This window comes from Limulus polyphemus, unplaced genomic scaffold (assembly GCF_000517525.1).
Source record: "Limulus polyphemus unplaced genomic scaffold, Limulus_polyphemus-2.1.2 Scaffold1620, whole genome shotgun sequence".
Lineage (NCBI taxonomy): Eukaryota > Metazoa > Arthropoda > Merostomata > Xiphosura > Limulidae > Limulus > Limulus polyphemus.
Window position 1 is genome coordinate 133136 of NW_013667230.1, and position 18751 is coordinate 151886.

The window sequence follows — 18751 nt, forward strand, 5'->3', positions numbered from 1 at the left end:
ACATGTTCATAGATAACTAAATTAAAATACTGGTATAGAGGATTACATGGATATTTTTCTCTTGTAAAACATATATCTTTATTGGAATTTCTTTTTTATAAATAAGCAGAAACTTTCAAAAATCAGTTACAGAGATTTAACAGGAAGGTTTTTGTTATATTAAGTTTTTCTATAGATCATTTACTGGAAAATGTACTATAATACTGCATTATTTTTCAGAGAAAAATATGCATGCAGAATAACTAAATTTACATTTGTTTTCAAAGACTACTCATAAAATCATGACATGAGTAATTACATGTAATACTCAAAATAAAAAACAACACAATTTTCCAATTCTCAAAAACCATGGTTATCACTAAGTTCAAAACATGCATAATTGCTTGAACATAGTGTTATAATAAACAGGTTATAAGCAAAAATAAAAAATTGATGTAAAAGAAAAATATACTTACATATGTATATCAGAACATCATCACTATTTTGATTCAAAGTATAAATATATATTTAATTACAAATTAAGTTTATTATAATATGACTTTTCATCTTACTAACATTTGATTTATAAAATGTGTCAATGAGGGTTTTGAATGTTTCATTTAAATAAATGCTTTTCCCAACTAGTCATTAGCAAAGAATTTCTACTTTCTGTTTTAGTAATTTTAAATGTTCACTTAAAATCATTTACAGAAATTTTCTGTGCAGTGGAAACCATTCTTCAAACAATATCTATTTTGAGAGAACACAATTAATATATTACATCTGAATTTCGCTACCTCGAACATGTATCATTTGATGTCGTCTTAAGTTACCTTTCTGTGTAAAACTTTTCTGACAAATATCGCATCTGAATGGTCTTTCTCCAGTATGCAGTAATTGATGCTTCTTTAAGCTTACCTCCTGTGTGAAACTTTTTCCACATACACCACATATAACAGACCGTTCACCCGTGTGTATAAACTGGTGTTCTCTTAAGCGTCCAAACAGTACAAATCCTTTGCCACAAACATCACATTTAAATGGTCTTTCTGTGGCATGCTGCAGCTTATGCCTTTCTAAATAAGTTTTCAGAGCAAAACTTTCTCCACAAACATCACAGTGAAATGGTTTTTCTCCAGTATGTAATAACTGATGTTGTTTCAAGATTTTTCTATCTCTAAACCTTTTATCACAGAGGTCACATGCAAAGGGTCTCTCTCCTGTGTGAATCATCTGATGTCTTTTTAAGTCATGACTTAGAGTAAAACTTTCACCACAGACACTACAACTGTATGGTCTTTCACCTGTGTGAATCAAATGATGTTGTTTTAAGTTTCGACAGTGTATAAACTTTTTACCACAAATGTCACAACAGAATGGTCTCTCTCCTGTATGAATCAGCTGATGTTGTTTCAAGTGATTATTTTGTGTAAACTTCTTTCCACAGACATCACAAATAAATCGACTCTCTCCAGTGTGAATAACCTGATGTTCCCGTAAGTGATCTTTTCTGGTAAAGCTTTTATCACAGGTATCGCATTTAAATGGCTTTGTTCCAGCATGCTGCAGCTTGTGCTTTTTTAAACTTCTGTTTTGCTTAAAACTTTTCCCACAAACATCACATTTATACTCTAGTTTTTGTTTATGTGTTAACATGTGTTGAAGAAGACTACTGGAGTTATCTGATGAATACTCACAGTACTGACAGTTATGTTTCTCACTTTCAAAATTTTCCGACTTGAGGAGTTTTTCATTTTGTGATGAAAAATATTTTCCACATTCATTAGAGCCTAAAAAACAAAACAAAAATTAAATTAAAAAGACAATATATATCTAAGTTATATATTAATATTTTATTTCTTTCAGGAAAAATCAAGTACAATTTTCTCAGTTTAAAAGATAAAGAACTATAAATTTTAACAGTTTACTTAACAGAATATTTTGCTATCACCTACCATACTTTTTAAACCTAACAAGGCTTACATACTGTTTTGTCATGGAATAAAATTTCTTTGGCTTCCAAACAAATACAGTTTAACATGAAAGTTAACATTTTCCAACACTGAATATGTATTTCTGACAGATACCTCCTCTCACATAATAGCTTTCCTTGATTCATACTGCCCTCTATATGCACAGTTTTTGCTCACCACTAGCCTTGAGGCTCACACCTAACATCAAATGTTTACACATGGTATGGCTGTGTTGTAGCATGCAACAACCCCCACCAATAGGAGTGTGACACACCTTCTTAGTGCATCTGAATCCCTTTATTCTGTAGAGTACTATCATCACTTCGAGATCAGGGAAAAAATGGAGGTAAGTATCTATGGGAAATACATCATCGGTGGTGGAAGATGTTAACTTCTGATATGATACCTTATCTCTGCTCACATAATAGCTAGAATCCCACATTGACCTGGTGGAGGGAACAGTGTAAAATTTACCTAGATGAGTCCCCTTTGGAAAATGCCCAAAGAGAAGCCATGGAGCATAACACACTATACCATGAAAGTATAGGTGCAGAACCATGGGAGACTGTACCCCTTTTGTATCAGTGTATACTTTTTGCTTGCAGTGAAGCTAAGTGTCACCAAGTAGGACAGAAGAGAAGCAAATCCAGTAGGGGACATGCTTGATGGTGTAGAGTGGCTAGGGCACATCAGATTGTATGTGGTGGGTCAACTCCAGTCCAAAAACAGGCAGCATCAGCTATGTGTTTTCCAGTCTGTGGTAGGAGAAGGGTCCCAATTATCTTTACCTCGATATCAGGAAGCAGGAGGAAAAGTGGCTTCTGTTCCAGCAACCTAGGTATGGCACATGTGTGTAGACTCAGGCCACCAGACAACAGCAGGAAGTCATGGTGAGTCAACCCCAGTCCAAAACCAGGTGGTATCTGGAGTGTTTCCTCTGGTCTGTGGTAAGAGGAGAGCCTCTACCAACAACACGTGTGAAGAATTATGTTGGCTAATCATACACTTATTCATCACCAGACCACCTGGGAACTAGTATCCAGGCAGCAATAGGATGGGGGAAAGCCAGCTGGAGTGGTGAATTGCATGTGATGAATTCATCCAGTCCACAGTAGGAGGAGAGTACACACCATCTACACAAACAGAACACTAACACACTCAGGAGGAAGTCTTCATTGTCCATCACCCCAGTGGTGAGGAACTGGTAAGTGATATGGACTCCTGTACTCCACTAGAAGAGGGGGGATGCAGTGGGGAGTCTGCAGGAACACAACACCTTAAGACTGTACAGTAGGTGACCATGAAAATCCTATTTTGAAAAACAGGATGGTCCTGGTTTATTCAACTAGGACCAAAGGGATGGGCAGCAATCTCAACACTGCTTTATTCACAATAGTCCATGAGTTGGTTTGGTCTCAAACATACCTTATTTATGAAGCAATATGCCACAAGAAACCCTAAAGCAGTTTTGTGGAATGCTCCATCTCATCAGTGAGTGTTACAGATTTTAAAGGTCGCATGTTGCAGATTTAAAGTTAAGTACCCTGGCAGGCATTGCTGGACACTCAACAGGATCCTGAGATGTATAAATGTGCCACTGAGAAGGCAAGAGATACAGAAAAATAACTTACTCAGTAAGAGCCAGGAAATTATGTAGATGTTGTTTATTATTTAGCACAAAGCTACATAAAGGACTATCTGTGCTCTGCCCCCCACAGGTACCAAAACCCAGTTTCTAGCAGTATAAGTCTGCAGATACACCACTGTGCAAATGGGGTGGAGTTATATGGTTGGTCAGACAATGAAGATTATGTGTAATGAAAATATGCAGGGCAGTCCACATGCCAATCAGCATAATCTCCACCAATGGATGATGGAAGTGAGCAGCCATAGAGAGAGTAAGATGTCAGATTTGACAAGAGGAGACCTGACAAAGTCAGTGTAAATCTACATCTAATAATGAAGCATAGGCTAAATGGATGAGCTGCTGTAGCCATCCCGTGAGGGTAACAGAAGAAATATCTCAGGGAGATAAGGAATTCTGCAGAGTATATAGACAGTAGCATGACCCATGAAAAGGTGTAGTGCAGGCCAAATAACAACAAACCCCATGGTTGGTACAGAGAAAATGATTTGGATTAGAACAAGAATATAAGTGAGAAGTAGAAGGAAGGGGAAACATGTGTATATGTGTTTTCTCCTTCGCAAGCCGCAGATGTTTTAGAGAGAAAAGCATGAGCAGGATAATGGTGGAAAAAATACAGGAAGCATCAATGGCATATATGTCAGATCTTCTACAGCCACAGGCAAAAAGGAAGAAATAGGACTTAAGTGGAAGATGATACAAGGAATAAGAGACTAAAGTTGCAAAGAGAGGAAGGGTAAGAACATGTAGAACAACATTCAGGGCCCAGTTGGGAAGGAAAACCAGATGAAGGTGGCAAAAAGAACGAAAGAACAGAGAAAGGACAGGAGAAGAGAATACATGACAATAATAGGAAACCTGAAAGTATTAGGCTGAGTTGCCCTGTAGCTAGCAATGGTTGAAAGCAAAAATTCAGTAAGATGAGAGATGGGAAGGGGGGAAAGAATGATTCAGAGACCAACTACAGAATGTGCACCATTTTCAGGATAAAAAAGGAGGGAAGAAGAATGAATGGAACAACAAAGAAGGAAGGCTACATGTGAAGAGAACCTAGATGTCTCGCAAGGGACCATACAAAACCCACACATAAAACCAGAGTGATGACACTGCCAGATGAGAGAGAGAGAGAGAAGTGAAATTGAAGGAATAGGGAGAGTGACAGAGCTGAGGAAGAGGAGGAGAGGACCAGAGAAAGTTCATTAGAGGAAACCACAACTGAGTCAGCCATTGTGAAGCAAGCAGGAAGATTCAACATGGAATGGAGATTAACGAAATTACATCAGGGAGATAATGAATAGGAAAGTAGGCATAGAGAAAAAGGTTGGACCAGTTCTGACTGAATGCATCCACATTATGAGCCAAGGGATGAGAAACTAGGGACCAAGAAAAAGAAAGTATAGTTTTAAGATGAGTGCCCAGTTAAAGAGTACAGCTACTGAAACACCAGAAGATCAAGGGACCACTCCATAGGAAGTATCTAGCTGGGCCTCAAAAGACAATTTGTGACAAGAATCAGAGCATTCAGAATATTACAAGCTATTAGATGTATATTTAAAGTATGGGTGCAGAAAAAAAAAAGAGGTCAAGAGTGTGGAAACAGAGAGAGAGAGACTGGGTCCCCCCATGTGATTGGTATAGGAGACAACAAAAGACGTAGTGTCAATAGCTCTAAGACAGTGATATGAAAAGATGAATTATTATGAGACCACCAACCAAAAATACTTGACAGTCAAGACATGCCCCCCCTCCCAACTCGTCATGGAGGCATCTGGAAACAATTGGAGACCTGATTAAGAGGAAGGAAGAGGTACACACTCTGTGGTATTGGGTGTATAAAGTAACCAGGTGAAGTCTTTGAGTAAGGATGAAGGTAGAAAAATGGTGGAGGACAAAGGAACCCAAATGAGAAACGAGTGATCATGCAGAGTCCATTAAAGACGTCACAAATGAGCATGACCCAAGGGAATGTGGGATTCTATGGAAGCCCATGTCTCCAAAAGTGAGAGAAGGAGAGGATAGAGCATGGGAAACTAATCTTTCCACATCCCTCAAAACAAGAGGAGAAAGTTAGGCCCTGTGGAGATGCAAACTGAAAAACACCCCAATGAATTAGAAACTAAATAAGTGTGAGATTCAACTTCTCCAGGTTGACCAACCAACCCAGACTTGCCACCTCCCAAAAGAGGAGAAAAACTAGGTGTAGGAGGCTTGTTGGGATGGAGACAAATGAGAAAAGAAGCATTCGTAAAGTCCACCTCAGTCATCTTAAGACCTGGGGCAAAAGATCACCATAGGGTGAAAAAAAGTCTCCATGGTAAATCCAGGGAGGTAGAGAAACCAACTGAGATATGCAATGACTAAGACTGGATGCCTAGCTACAGATTCCTTGGGAACCACAAAAAGACAGGAATAAATCCTTGAAAAGGATGAGAAACCCATCCAATAGTCTGTAGCCCTTAGGTCCAACACTCCCACAGACACTGGAAAGAAACAAGATCCCTTGGAGAAGGGCAAGTAATGGGAACAGGAAACAATGGTGGAGGAGAAGACAAAACAGAGGGTACAGCTCACTGACAGAACTTCAAGTTCTCCACATTGGGCTGCAACAGAGGGCAAAGGTTCATAAATGCGATAAACAGGACTCACCAACCCCAAGCCTATACGACAGTCACTACCAAGATTGACAGCACTGAAGTCTATGAGTGGTGGAAGAATGGATGGGAACAGAGGAAAGAGAAGTGGTGAGAAGGAGAGAAGAGGAAGGAGGAGGAAAGGAGATAGAGAGAGGCAAAGAAGGAACACGAGAAAGATGGTAAACCAAAGAGGATAAGGAAGAACATAGGCATGCAGCCCCAACATATGACTCAAGAGAAACAAGCACTCTAGTAAAATCACACAGACAGATAAAAGTAACCACACAAAGGCATACAAGAGAAAAGAAAAAGGAAGGCAAAAGGACTTGAGTAACAAGGACATCATGCTCCAACAATCTCTAGCAAGAGATCAACCAAATATGAAGGGATAAAGCTGAGGAAGGTAAACATGCCATTGTAGAGAAGATAAGTGAACGTGCATCTGCCGAAAACCCCTCAAAGGAATGATGGATTACCACAGAAAGAAGGTGAATAGATGAAAAATAATGATAGAGTGTAAGACAAAGGTGGGAAAACGTAAGCACAAGAAAAAACAAACAAAAGACAGAGGATCCACCCACAAGTCTGAAGAAAAAACTATTGAGTTTAGATGTCAAAGAAAGGTAATACAGCACAATGTAAGGACTAGTCATATGTGGTAGCAAAGGAAGTAGGATGAGAAATGCATGTACCAAAGTAGTGATAAAAGTAACTTAATATATATATATATATATGCTGGTCTAGCAAATTGTGAATATATGAACACTCACATGTACTGCTGCTAACTTTTGTATCCCGATTGCTCCCTACTTGTTTCAACTCTTCATTTCTTATATTGGTATCATTTTCTTGTGTTAAATTCTCAGCACAATTTTCTTCAACTTTGTTCTCTCTTGAAGATGACAAACTTGGTGGTTCTTTCTTTATTTTGGTTGTTGTTATCTACAACAAGAGATGAGTTATTATAACAAGAATAGGCCCACACAGGTAGTGAATAGATAATACACAGAAACAAAATCACTTTAGTAACATTTTATAAACCTATTTTTTTTATGCTGAATGCAGACTTAAAATACTGATTTTAATTGTCTTTTCACTTACGTAATTATTTAAATATTTGGCTATTGTATATGCAAATCAAAAGAGCACATTAACTGCCTTGCTCATATTTATAACTACTATACAATTATTAAAGTTGTATTTGAATCAGAAAATTTATAATTTTATTAGATACAAGTAATTATAGTTGTTTCTATAAATGATGCATTTTATCTCATTCTGAACCTATGTGATTTAGCATACCACTCGTGAAAGTTATCATTTTCTTACTCTAAAATGTATTTAAGATAGATACCTCTCTTCACCACAAGGAGCTTGCACACACAACTATTTAAATTTGTGTGCATGCCTTAGACAAAGCTTCCACCTCTACATGTGTCAACATGTATTACACCAGTCTATGATGTAATTATCATTAAACTATAGCCTTCAACTAATAGGAAGGCAACACATCCTCCATGCACAGTAAAATCCCCATGGGAAATAACATGTGGATACAGAGTCATTCTTAATGAGGCAAACTAAATGCAATGGAAGTGAGAAGGAAGGAAGGGTAAGAGATGGTGCAAAGAGGTGAGTATTTATATGAAATACATTTTCATATAAGGAAAATGTTAACAGTGAAAATGGTGGACGGGCCAGTACAGAAAAATTACAAAGATAAGCTTATTTTGAAAACATCATCAGCAAAGGAAAGCAAATGGGGTGTGACATCCACAAGATGGAGGTAGACTAGTGAGACAATATTCTGTGGGAGACCATATCCATCTTAACTCTTTCAGCACAGGCTTGGTCCCTGGGACCAACCTCATAACCATTTTGTGCTTGTTATAGTTTTCATGCTATAACTTTTAAATTAGTAAGCATAAGTTAACAAAATTTCACAGATTATGAGTAAACATTACAATGCTTTCATACACAAAAGTCTTAAGGTTTGTAAAGCAATGTTTTTCTCATACCTTTTTCTCTTTTCGCATGTTACCTATCCAACATGCAAAGTAATTTTCAATTTAAGATTAAAAATACTTTTGTGCATCAGAAAATTTTCAAATTTCACATGTGAAATCTTTATAATGTCCAGATAGTTATCAAACATTTCTTAAGAAAAAAACTTTACTGTTATTTTCAGTGACAAATCTCTATACTGGTTTGGTCGACTTGATCGATCTCATAACCATGTTACAAAAATTAGGAAATAAATATAAATTATGCCTTTTTCATTCTAGAATGACTAGAAATTATAATACAAAAACATAAATGTTTAGACTAAATATCTTAAATATCATAACATTATAAATTTATATACATTTATTATTTTTATTATATTGACCTTTCAGCCATGCCTGGCTAACAATACAGAAGTTACAATGATGCGGCGCATGTGCTGTCATGTTATCGTATCCAATAATATAAAACTGACCTTTAGTCTTTACAAAGTGAACTATCTTGGCTGTGTTTTAGTAGACTAGTATTTTGTAAAATACAGTCACATTTCAATTATTATACATTATATATGTATATAGATTATTACTATTTAGAAATAAGTTCTTAAACTTATTTTTCTTAAAACATAGAACAGTAACTAAAAAAGTAAAGCAATTATCTCTTCTAGTTACGACCTTTGTACTCGGTTGTTGCTTGACAAAGGTTGCTAAGCCTTTTAAAATTTTGCAAAGCATAGCAAAGTCATCTCTGAACCTGAATTATGTGTAGGCTCCAGGGTAGGCTGGTCCTGCTCCAACCATATGTCTGGGAAAAACATCCAGGGTTATTTGTATGAGGGTACCCAGCTTCACCTTCTTCTCCTTGAGTGGAATAATAAGTTCAAGCATCACTCAGGAGGAATAAACCTCTGTTCATAACTGCAGCAACTGGTAACTAGATGTGGTAATGAGTCTTACATGCCACTTGGAGAAATGGGGAGGATACTCGCATTGGAGAGTCCTGAGGAACAATGCTCTGGAGACAGCGCAATAGGTGAACCACATTCTCTATTTTGAAAAGCAAACCTACCCTGATTTACTCAATCTAGAAGTCAGCAAAATCCCCTTAAGCTATACTCATGATAGTCCATGAGTGGCAGTCCAATAGTGTATCTGTCTGTGTGTCATAATTATTTACCACTCAAAAAGCATGAAAAATGACCATTATGGAACACTCCATTTCAACAGAGCTTACTGCTACCAGGAAATTTTTTTATTGGTTGGCTGGTATCTGGTGTGGATTTTGAAATAAGCATACCTGACCAGACAACACCCGCCACACAGTGGGATCCAAATGAAAATGATGAGGGTCCCTGAAAAAGAATAGAAATAAACACAAAAGAAATGCGGTCACTCACCTCTCTTACAAACTAGCTGGGGCATGGGGAATAGTCTCGGGGGCTCTTGAATTCCATATCCCCTACACAAGTTCCCCATCCCTGGAGAGAAGCATCTGTGAAAAGATGTGTCTCTGGACATGGGGGCAGGAGAGGGACACCTATTGTCAAGTTGTCCCTGTTCAACCAACACCCACAATCAACCAGTGCATCCATGCAAATGCTCGTAATGACCACTAAAAGGAACGCATGTAGGCCTAACTCAAAGCAACGAGTGATTCTAAGGATGCTCACATCCTCAAGAGATAGGAGGCCTGTAATAAGCCTCAGAGAATAGCAGTTGTAAAGAATATAAAAAACGAAAAACTGTTGTAAGGCATCAGGCCTAGAAACCCAAATCGGGAGAAGAGGATCTAGCTTCTGAGAATCTAAATATGGGTCATTCAACAATAGAAAGCTAAGGCATGCCGATCCAATATATGGGGAAGACAAGTCATGGCAGTACCCTCTGTCAATTGATCAGCAAACCTCAGAGCATATACAGCAATGTCTGGCAAAGGTGTAAAGACTAGGTAATCAGCCTAATGACTCACCCCCAAACAAAGAAGAAGAGTCATAAACCACAGGAGAAATGCTCAAGACATTATAAAATTGATGTACTAGATGCAAAAATGGTGGAAAAAGTGGGATGTCTGTCCAAGGCTCTTGATTAGCAGTCTGAGCAAAGGAAGGAACTAGAAAAATAGAGTCAAATTCTCACCAGTCCATCCCTGATCCCCTGCAAGCTCAGCCTCTGAGCCAACAAGAAAAGAAACATCAGACCTCATGGAAGACTCCACCTCTCTGCGAATGAGGTATTGGACATCCTCCACAGAAAGGGAGCCTCCTCCAATCCCCAGGCAATGCTAGACACCAGAGGTGATAGATTAGGAGCACTAGAAGAGATGTGAATGTAAGAATTCATATCTGAAACATCTCAGAACTTTTTGTTTTGAAAATAAAGAAAATAAACAATAAACTAAAAACGCAAAAAGACGGGGTAAAAAAGAAAATCCTCCAAAGCATAGGTATAACTAAAGTTATACAACACGTAAGAGAAACCTGCAACAAGCATGTAAAACCATCATCGTAACATTCTGCCATTGAGAAAAGTGAATAGAATATTTTTGTAGACAATTCATATGACTGTATAATATATCCAGCTGTGAATTCTTTTATATGACATTTTACATATACATAACTGTGTCCCACTTAGCTAACTGCTTCCTTCAGCAGTGACCTGCATCTTTCACAAACCTTGCAAAAATGAATAAAATAATTCAGTTATAAAAAGAGAAGATTATTTATACATACAAAACTTAAGTGGAATGTTGATCATAATAAATCTAATAATAAAATTTGTCTTAAAAATGTTCTTATGTGGCTGCTGAAATAATAACATTGCTACAACTTACTTGTTGTTTGAGATAGTGCATTTCTTTCCATTAATTTAAACTTAAGTAATTTCAGTTGACTTTTTGCATAACAATAAATTAAAAAAGTTTTCAAGTACAAAGTTTTTCAATCTGCACTGCTGTCTTAAATTCATAAAACACACATTGATAACTCTGCTTCAAGTGTCTTTAAAAATAATATATTTCTGTTTTTATTACTAAGATACACAGATTTAATAATTTTCTTATGCTTTGGTTACAGTAAAGATAAGCTCAGTAACTAAAGAAATCTTAATTACTTACTAATTAAAATAACTTCAATGTCAGCAGTTTCTATTTTTACAGACTCACTTGGTGAGAATCTGATTCATATTGATAACTATATATACATAAAAGAAAAAAATACACCTACAGCCAGAAATGGGTTTGAAAACTGTGACCAATTTATTTTTATTTTATGTTATTACACATTAAAATTTTAAAGCTAAGGTATCCCCCAATAATAATAACTTCAATAACACATAGAATCCAATTTTCTTTCATTAAATGTTGCTGTAGGACTTTTTGAATTTATTTATGAAGTTTCAGCACTCTACAATTAAGATCAATGAAGTAAAATCTCTACTACTAATAATAATCTACTATGTACCTGTAATCTGATGTCTTAAAAGTTTCATTAACATCTTTACTACCACTAACAGTCTACTATGTACCTCTGGTGTCTTAATGGTTTTAATAACCTCTTTATGTGGTGTAATATATATGTGATTTTCAGTTTGATTCCTTCTTTCATTTCCTAACTTGGACTGGCAAGTCAGAGAAGTTCCTTCCAAAGCAGGTTCTGGAAGATTTACATGTAGTAACTCTTCTCTCGTGTCTGAAGAAAAAAAAATCTGATGATTTAGTATCCCCTAACACTGATAGTGACAACTGATGATGTAAACCTACTAGCTTAGATAAAGTACAGTTCATAAAATGTAATTAATATTGCATTCAAGAACTAATAACTTTAGAAACAAAAATTACATAGAAAATGATGACTTCCTACAAATGATACTATTTATTACTGGTTAGATATTTTTCAAATTGAAGTGGCCCATAAAGTACTGTGTCATAGTGTTTTTGTCATTTACATTAACTTTTACCCTGGACCTTCCAAAAGTAACTAACAACTGTTAAAAAACAAAAACAACTTAAATTGACCACAAATAAACAAATGAACTTTAAAGTTAGTTTATGAAATTTAAGGAACTTAATAAGATTAAAACAATGTAGAAAGAAAAATATCAAATAAATATTTTTATTTTACAAGTACATGTATAACATTGTTAGCATTCCAGAATTTATAATAAATACTGGTTTTATAACATGCAGTATACTATTTAATCAGGTAAAAAATTAATATTTATATGTGTGTATAAATAAATCTCTTTTCCTTTCATATAAGTGCCTTCTTGTTATTTCTAAAGCATTAATTTAATACAAATGTTTATTACCTGTGAGATGTTTAATGGAACATAGTATGAAAACCTATAATCAATGTGGCAAAAGGAAATAATAATTTATAACTAAATAGGATCTCTTAGTTAAATAAGAAAGTTGAAATATGAATTCTGATTAAGGGTGTATTAAGTTTTCTTCAAATTTGATATTATTACTATATCTAACATTTGCTCATACTGTGAGAGGGTATGGTACATGTTGTGTATTCTAATATTGCCATATAATATTAAAAATGTATAAAGGCTAACAAAAGGCAGAGGCTATCCACACTGTTTTCTCCAGCTTTGGCTATCTTTGCAGATAATCAATTTTTGCAAAATTAAATTCTAAACTTTCTTGATAATTAGGAAAATAAGACTAGGCCACACCAAGAAAAAAAAGAATCATGTTATGTGGATTCTTCTGCCCCTACTTTTTGGTTTTGTCTTTTTTTAGGGAGTTAGCAATAACAAAATTGAAAAATATCAACAGTTACTTATTGTGACTAGCTCTTCTTTAAAGCAAAAACTTTGTTGATTTGAAACTTTATTTGAACATTCATTATTTGATTAAAGTTATAATTTTCCTATACTAAAAATGTATTTCACATAGATAGCCACATTTGCATAGAACTACGAGCAATTACTTCATGCATCAGCCATGAAGATTTTTTAGCATGCCACAAGCCTTGAACATACCTCTCACCCCTTGATGTATTAATGTGTAAAGTGCCAGCCTATGATGTAATCATCATTAGAATATAAGCCTTTCCCCAGTATTAGGGAGAAACATCCTCCACGAACATTAAACCCCAGGAGCACTTGTGTTTCAACAAAGGCCCATTCTTGATGAGGCAGAAGAAACACACCAAAAGTGGGGAAGAAGGGTAGGAGTATTATCAGAAATACATTTTCACATAACGAAAATGTTAATTTCATAAATGCTACTCACATCTCCACAGAACTAATAGCTAGAACCCCACATAGATAATATGGTGGAAAGGCTGGTGAATAGAAGCCAATCATCTATATAATGGTGAAACTGTAGGCTTAAGGATTGCATACTTCATAGAAGAGCCCTCAACTGAAAACATATGGGGCAAGACTTTGAACTTAAATATTTGATCACTGTGGACAAACTGAAGGAAACAACAGGCAGGCATACAAATCGAAAGGTGGATTGAAAAGCATACAAGACACTGAATTTTGGTCATCCACATCCTGGGAGACAGAGAAAAATTGTCCATCTTGAACAGTCCAAGTTGTAGAAATCTATTACAACTCACCAATTTTTTGTTTTCTTGTGAATGGCAAAAAGCTGAAGTAAAATCCTTTAGTGGGGTTAAGCACCTGTTCCATAGTGTTAATAAGCTTGAGAGATGACACAGCCTCTTCCAGGTACCTAAAGAGTAAGGGTGGAAAATTAACAGATAAAGATAAAAAAGGTTTAGTGTAAGTCTAGGGAGTGTACCTGTGTGACCAATGGTTTTCTCCAAAAGGTGTCTAAAGGTGTGCAAAGTGGGAGTGCTGAGCCTCCACTGGACTGGAGAAAGGGGCAGCTACAGAAACAAGTCACCTCCAACACCTGTAACAGCCTGCCTTCTGAGAAAGTGGACACTGAAAAGTAGAAAGAGGGTGAGAAAAAGTATATGGATTCAAGTAGCTAAGGGTCGAGGAAAGAAGAATTTTGACCATACAACAATGAAAAAGTATCTTGAGGGTTGACAGGACATGTTAGATGAGGGTTGCCATGAAGGTATGACAAAAAGTAATCAGCATGAACACAAATATTAGGAGAGTGGGGAAAGACAAGAGGATCAGAAGAAAGAGGTTCATACTTCAAAGTTGCCTGAGATTCAGCAAAAACAACTGGTGAGATTAACTGATTCTTATTGAGAAGAGAAGAAAAATAAGCAAAAGCAGGTGGTAGAAACAGTTAGTCAAAATCATCTAAAGACAGGGCAGGCTTAGTTGAAATAACAGAAGCAGGTGATCAAAAATCTCGAGCCTGAGATAAAGAAGGTAGAATGGAACCAACCACCTGATGCACAGTGGTAATAAATGACCAAAGGAGTTCCTCTGCCTCTAGTCACCAGTGTTGTAGTAGACAACTCCAGTTATTCAGTTTCAAACCTTGGGAGGTATCAGAAACATGGATATGTGAATTCATAATCAAGACAATCCATGTAAGTGTTAACCTCAGTTTTTTTTTAATATTCCTTAATTAATAGAAAAAGATATATTTTGCACTTGAGTATAAACAAGAGACAAAAAAAATAACTAGTTTCATAATGAAAATTAATGTAAAAGTGTAAAGCAAAAATTCTGTAATTCTCACAAAAAAAGGAATTTATGAATAATTCAGTGCCAAGGAATAGAATTAAACATTGTTAAAATGCTAGTTTTTGAAGGGTTCACTGTGCAAAGAGAATGTGTCACACTTCTCCTGGTAGAGCACTGTAGTCTAATGATGATTCCATCATAAGCTTGGGCAGTACACATTATTACATTAGGGCTGAGAATTACATTTAAGGCATGTGCAAAAAAATCTTCTCACCAGATGGGCTAGGTAATAATTATTAGTTCTGTGGAGAGGTGAGTAGTTTCTGAATTAATATCTATTTTGTATACTTTATAAGTAGGAAAAGCTTGTGGTTAGCTCGTTATAAAATTCAAAGCATTCTAAATGCTTAAAGGTTGGGAAAATTCCTTCACTTAAAAAAAAAAAAACTAATGAGAAAAAATAAAAATTTTTGCTGCTGTCTCGTGAGTTTTGGTAAAAAAGTTCATAGAACAAGATTGTTTTTTGGCTTAGCATTATAATCAAGAAGAGCACTCATTAATAAAGGTTTTTGTGAACTGGTACACTGTTTGTTGATATACAGCATCAGATATAAGTGGTATTTGAGCAGTCTGACATATAACTGTAGTTCAATTTCTCAGAAGAATTTTTCACTTCTGTTGCTGATTTTGCCAGTAAATAAAAAAAAGGGGGAGGGGGTAAAGAATAGGAAAGTTTATTAGTTCAGTTACCAATAAGAAAATAAAAAACTAATAATGTATAGCTTTACCAGTTCATTAGAGATCAAATAGGAAGGCTTGGATAACTGGGCAACACCTTGAAGACTGGTTTGTCAACTATTTCTGCATCAAGTTGGAGTGATACTGCTGAGAGCCTTACTCCTAGATAACATCCTGAGACACCCTACACACCTTACTGATCTGCTCCTTACTGTTATTGATGTTTCTGCTGTCCAATACCATTGCCTTAATCCAGCCTATGGATCAGGACATTATAGCAACTTTTGAAATGTACTATCTGAGGTGGACATTCTACTATATGCTGGATGCTACCAATGGACCCAAAAAGCCATCAATTCATTATTTCTGGAATAACTGCAACATCCTGTATAATGTCAAGAGTAATTGGGACAAAGTGAAGAAGAACACCACCATGATTGCTATTTGGAAAGACCTGTGGATGTAGTGGGTCCATGATTTTACAGGATTCATGAACCTGACCTCAGAAACAGTGGAGATCATCAGGTTTTGCCAAAATATTGGAGGGAACAAGTTTGAGGATTTACAAGAGAAAGAGAACACCAAGCTTCTAGAGTCCCACAATGAAGAATTGTCTTTAGAGAACTTGGTGGAGCTGATAGAGAGGAGAAACAGGGGAAAGAGGAGCATGATGTCCTTATAGAACCATGCCAGCTGGCCCAGGAAGTGGTGAATATGGACTCAAACCTGTAGCATAGTTTACAGTTTGGGAGGAATTTAACATCTGCCCTAGTTACCTACAAGGATATCTGCCAGAAGAAACAACTCAGGTCAAATCAATTCACCTTTACTTAATTTTTTAATGTTTCCAATCCAACAACGCTTGTTTCCAGCATCTCCACCCCTGCTAGTACAATGATCCACTCCATTAATCCTGCTAGTCCAGTGATGCTCACTGGCTCTGAAAGCCCCAGTAGAACAGTCCTTATCTCCACTCGATGATAGTTGCTGTCAGTAAGGTGGACTCTGACCTTGATGATCCTCTCCTCAAAGCAACTAAAGCTCCACCTTCATCTTACATTATCATGTCTTAGGTGCCTAACTACCAGTTTGTACCAGTGAGTGCTCATAAATATATATATATATTTATTTAAATTTGTGTTGTATAAGTATTTTGTTTGTTACAAAGTGTTTGAGTGTTGTATGTGTATTAGTGAAACAGAAGTGGGACTGGAACCCTACCCCCCCCCCCTTACACACACACATCACCACCAATTTACACTGCCTTTCCTCAGAACACATCCCCAGTTTAAAGTCATGGACAGATGTACATTGACTGATCAGATGTTTAATTTTTACATCCAATGGCTTGAATAGACCTGGCATAACATCCAGAAATAATCTTCAAACATAGAGATTTTTTTGCCCATTTCCTCAATTACTCTTTAATGCTAAATTTTCAAATGAGATAAACTTACTTGCATATTTGTTCGAAATAAATTTAACAATTTTTGTGTGATAAATCATTTTTTGTCAAAAAAAGTTGAAGAAAGTTGAAAGAAAAGATATTCACATTATTGAAAACAAATATACAAATGTGTTCATTTTATCATTTGTTAAAATGTGCTTAAAAATAGTTGAAAACTACAAAAAAACATTCCACATATGCTGCAATTTTCAATACCCCCCCCTCAAAATTAGATATTGTGAAATTAATAGAAAATTATATTTTTTGTTTTTATTCTACTTCAAATCTGAATTTGGTAAGATGTGATTATCCATGTAACAGAAAACAGTCCTATTGACAGTATGGATAACCACTCATAACATTAACAGGGAAGGATATATCAATTCTGGAAAAATTCCTCTAAGAATTTTTTAGGAAGAGGTATCAAATATCGAAATGGCAAAAGATACATCTTAAATTAATTTCTAACTGTTATTTTACTACTGACTTCTTACCAATATTATATAATTTCGATTCATTCAGAGAAAAAACAAGCTTACCTGCAATTGCTATGACTTTAGCTGGATATGTTACTATTTCATCTTCATCTTCATGAAATTCCTTGCCATCCACTCTAAGACATATTTTGGGTCTAAAAAGGTCTCTCTCACTGATCTCTACACATTTTTTATTATTAATAACAATGTTCTTGTCAGTATGCTTACTACTAATACTAGCATTAGTAGTATTACTATTAGTAATGTTGTTGGTGTTAGAGCCGACCCATCCTCCACTTGTCCATTTCACTTTAACATTTACACCAATTAATGGACATTTTTCTTTCCCATAGCCAACAACAGAAGTACTACGACATATCTCAACCGTGTTTTTGTGATAAAAATAAAGTAAAACATACTTCATTATTACATGTGGAAGAGAAAATTATCTTCATAAAATACCAACAACGGAAACGAAAAATGGTAATGTTATTATTACCTACTTAAGTAATACGCCACCTATCTTCCCCGTCTCATATATCATAATAAATGTAAAATAATATACAAAATGAAAAATCTGCAATTTGCAAAGTATACATTAACATAGACTAGCACCACAAACGAAAACGTATGGTGAAAGTCGCAATCGCACTATAAACAAATATAAAAATCCTCACGAATTTGACGAATTTTTCTTGTTTATGCATTGTTCAAAACATTTAAAGTACAATCGCAATTTCTAATGTTATTAAAGCTAAGATTAGGCAATTTCACTCTTATAAAGTAATATAAATTACCCTCAGTTAATTTGTATAAAACCAGGCAACTGATGATTAGTTACCTGAAATGCAAATAAATGATTTTCTAGCCAACGCTTGTAAACGAGCACTGGAATATTATATTTTATGTTTTTACTCTTCGTAACATTTCATATCAATGTAGTGTAAAGTTATTATGAACAAGATCAAATTAGCATCGATGTTAAATTTTTAAAACTACTGTATTGATAGCGTCTTAATAACATCGTTTACTTCCTGAAAATCTATTTTCAGGGTATCGTTAGTGTCTGGGATCACTTGACGGAATCAGACACATTTCTCAAACGCATCCCAGACATGCCTGATGAACTGAAGTCTGTTAAACATCGAAAAAATTATATTTATTCGATATCTTTTAATGAAATGTGTCGCTCAGCTTAGAAACATGCAGTAGGACTTTGCTATCTAATATATTAGGTTGAAGTCAGGGCCAACAGCACCAGCAAAGAATAGTACTGTTACGTCT

The 18751-nt window shown here is 35.7% G+C and overlaps 1 protein-coding gene across 1 annotated transcript in view; it reads right to left on the reverse strand.

Moving 5' to 3' along the window:
* Positions 1-547: 547 nt before the first annotated feature.
* The window catches only part of LOC106464327 (zinc finger protein 665-like), a 36147-nt gene continuing 17943 nt past the window's right edge, over positions 548-18751 (reverse strand). Inside the window, exons 5-8 of the mRNA XM_022392018.1 lie at positions 17531-17911; positions 11756-11919; positions 7001-7172; positions 548-1769 (exon numbers count right to left, since the gene is read on the reverse strand). Coding sequence (XP_022247726.1) covers positions 757-1769; positions 7001-7172; positions 11756-11919; positions 17531-17911 — 1730 coding nt within the window. The 3' untranslated portion in view covers positions 548-756. The remainder of the gene's footprint in view (positions 1770-7000; positions 7173-11755; positions 11920-17530; positions 17912-18751) is intronic.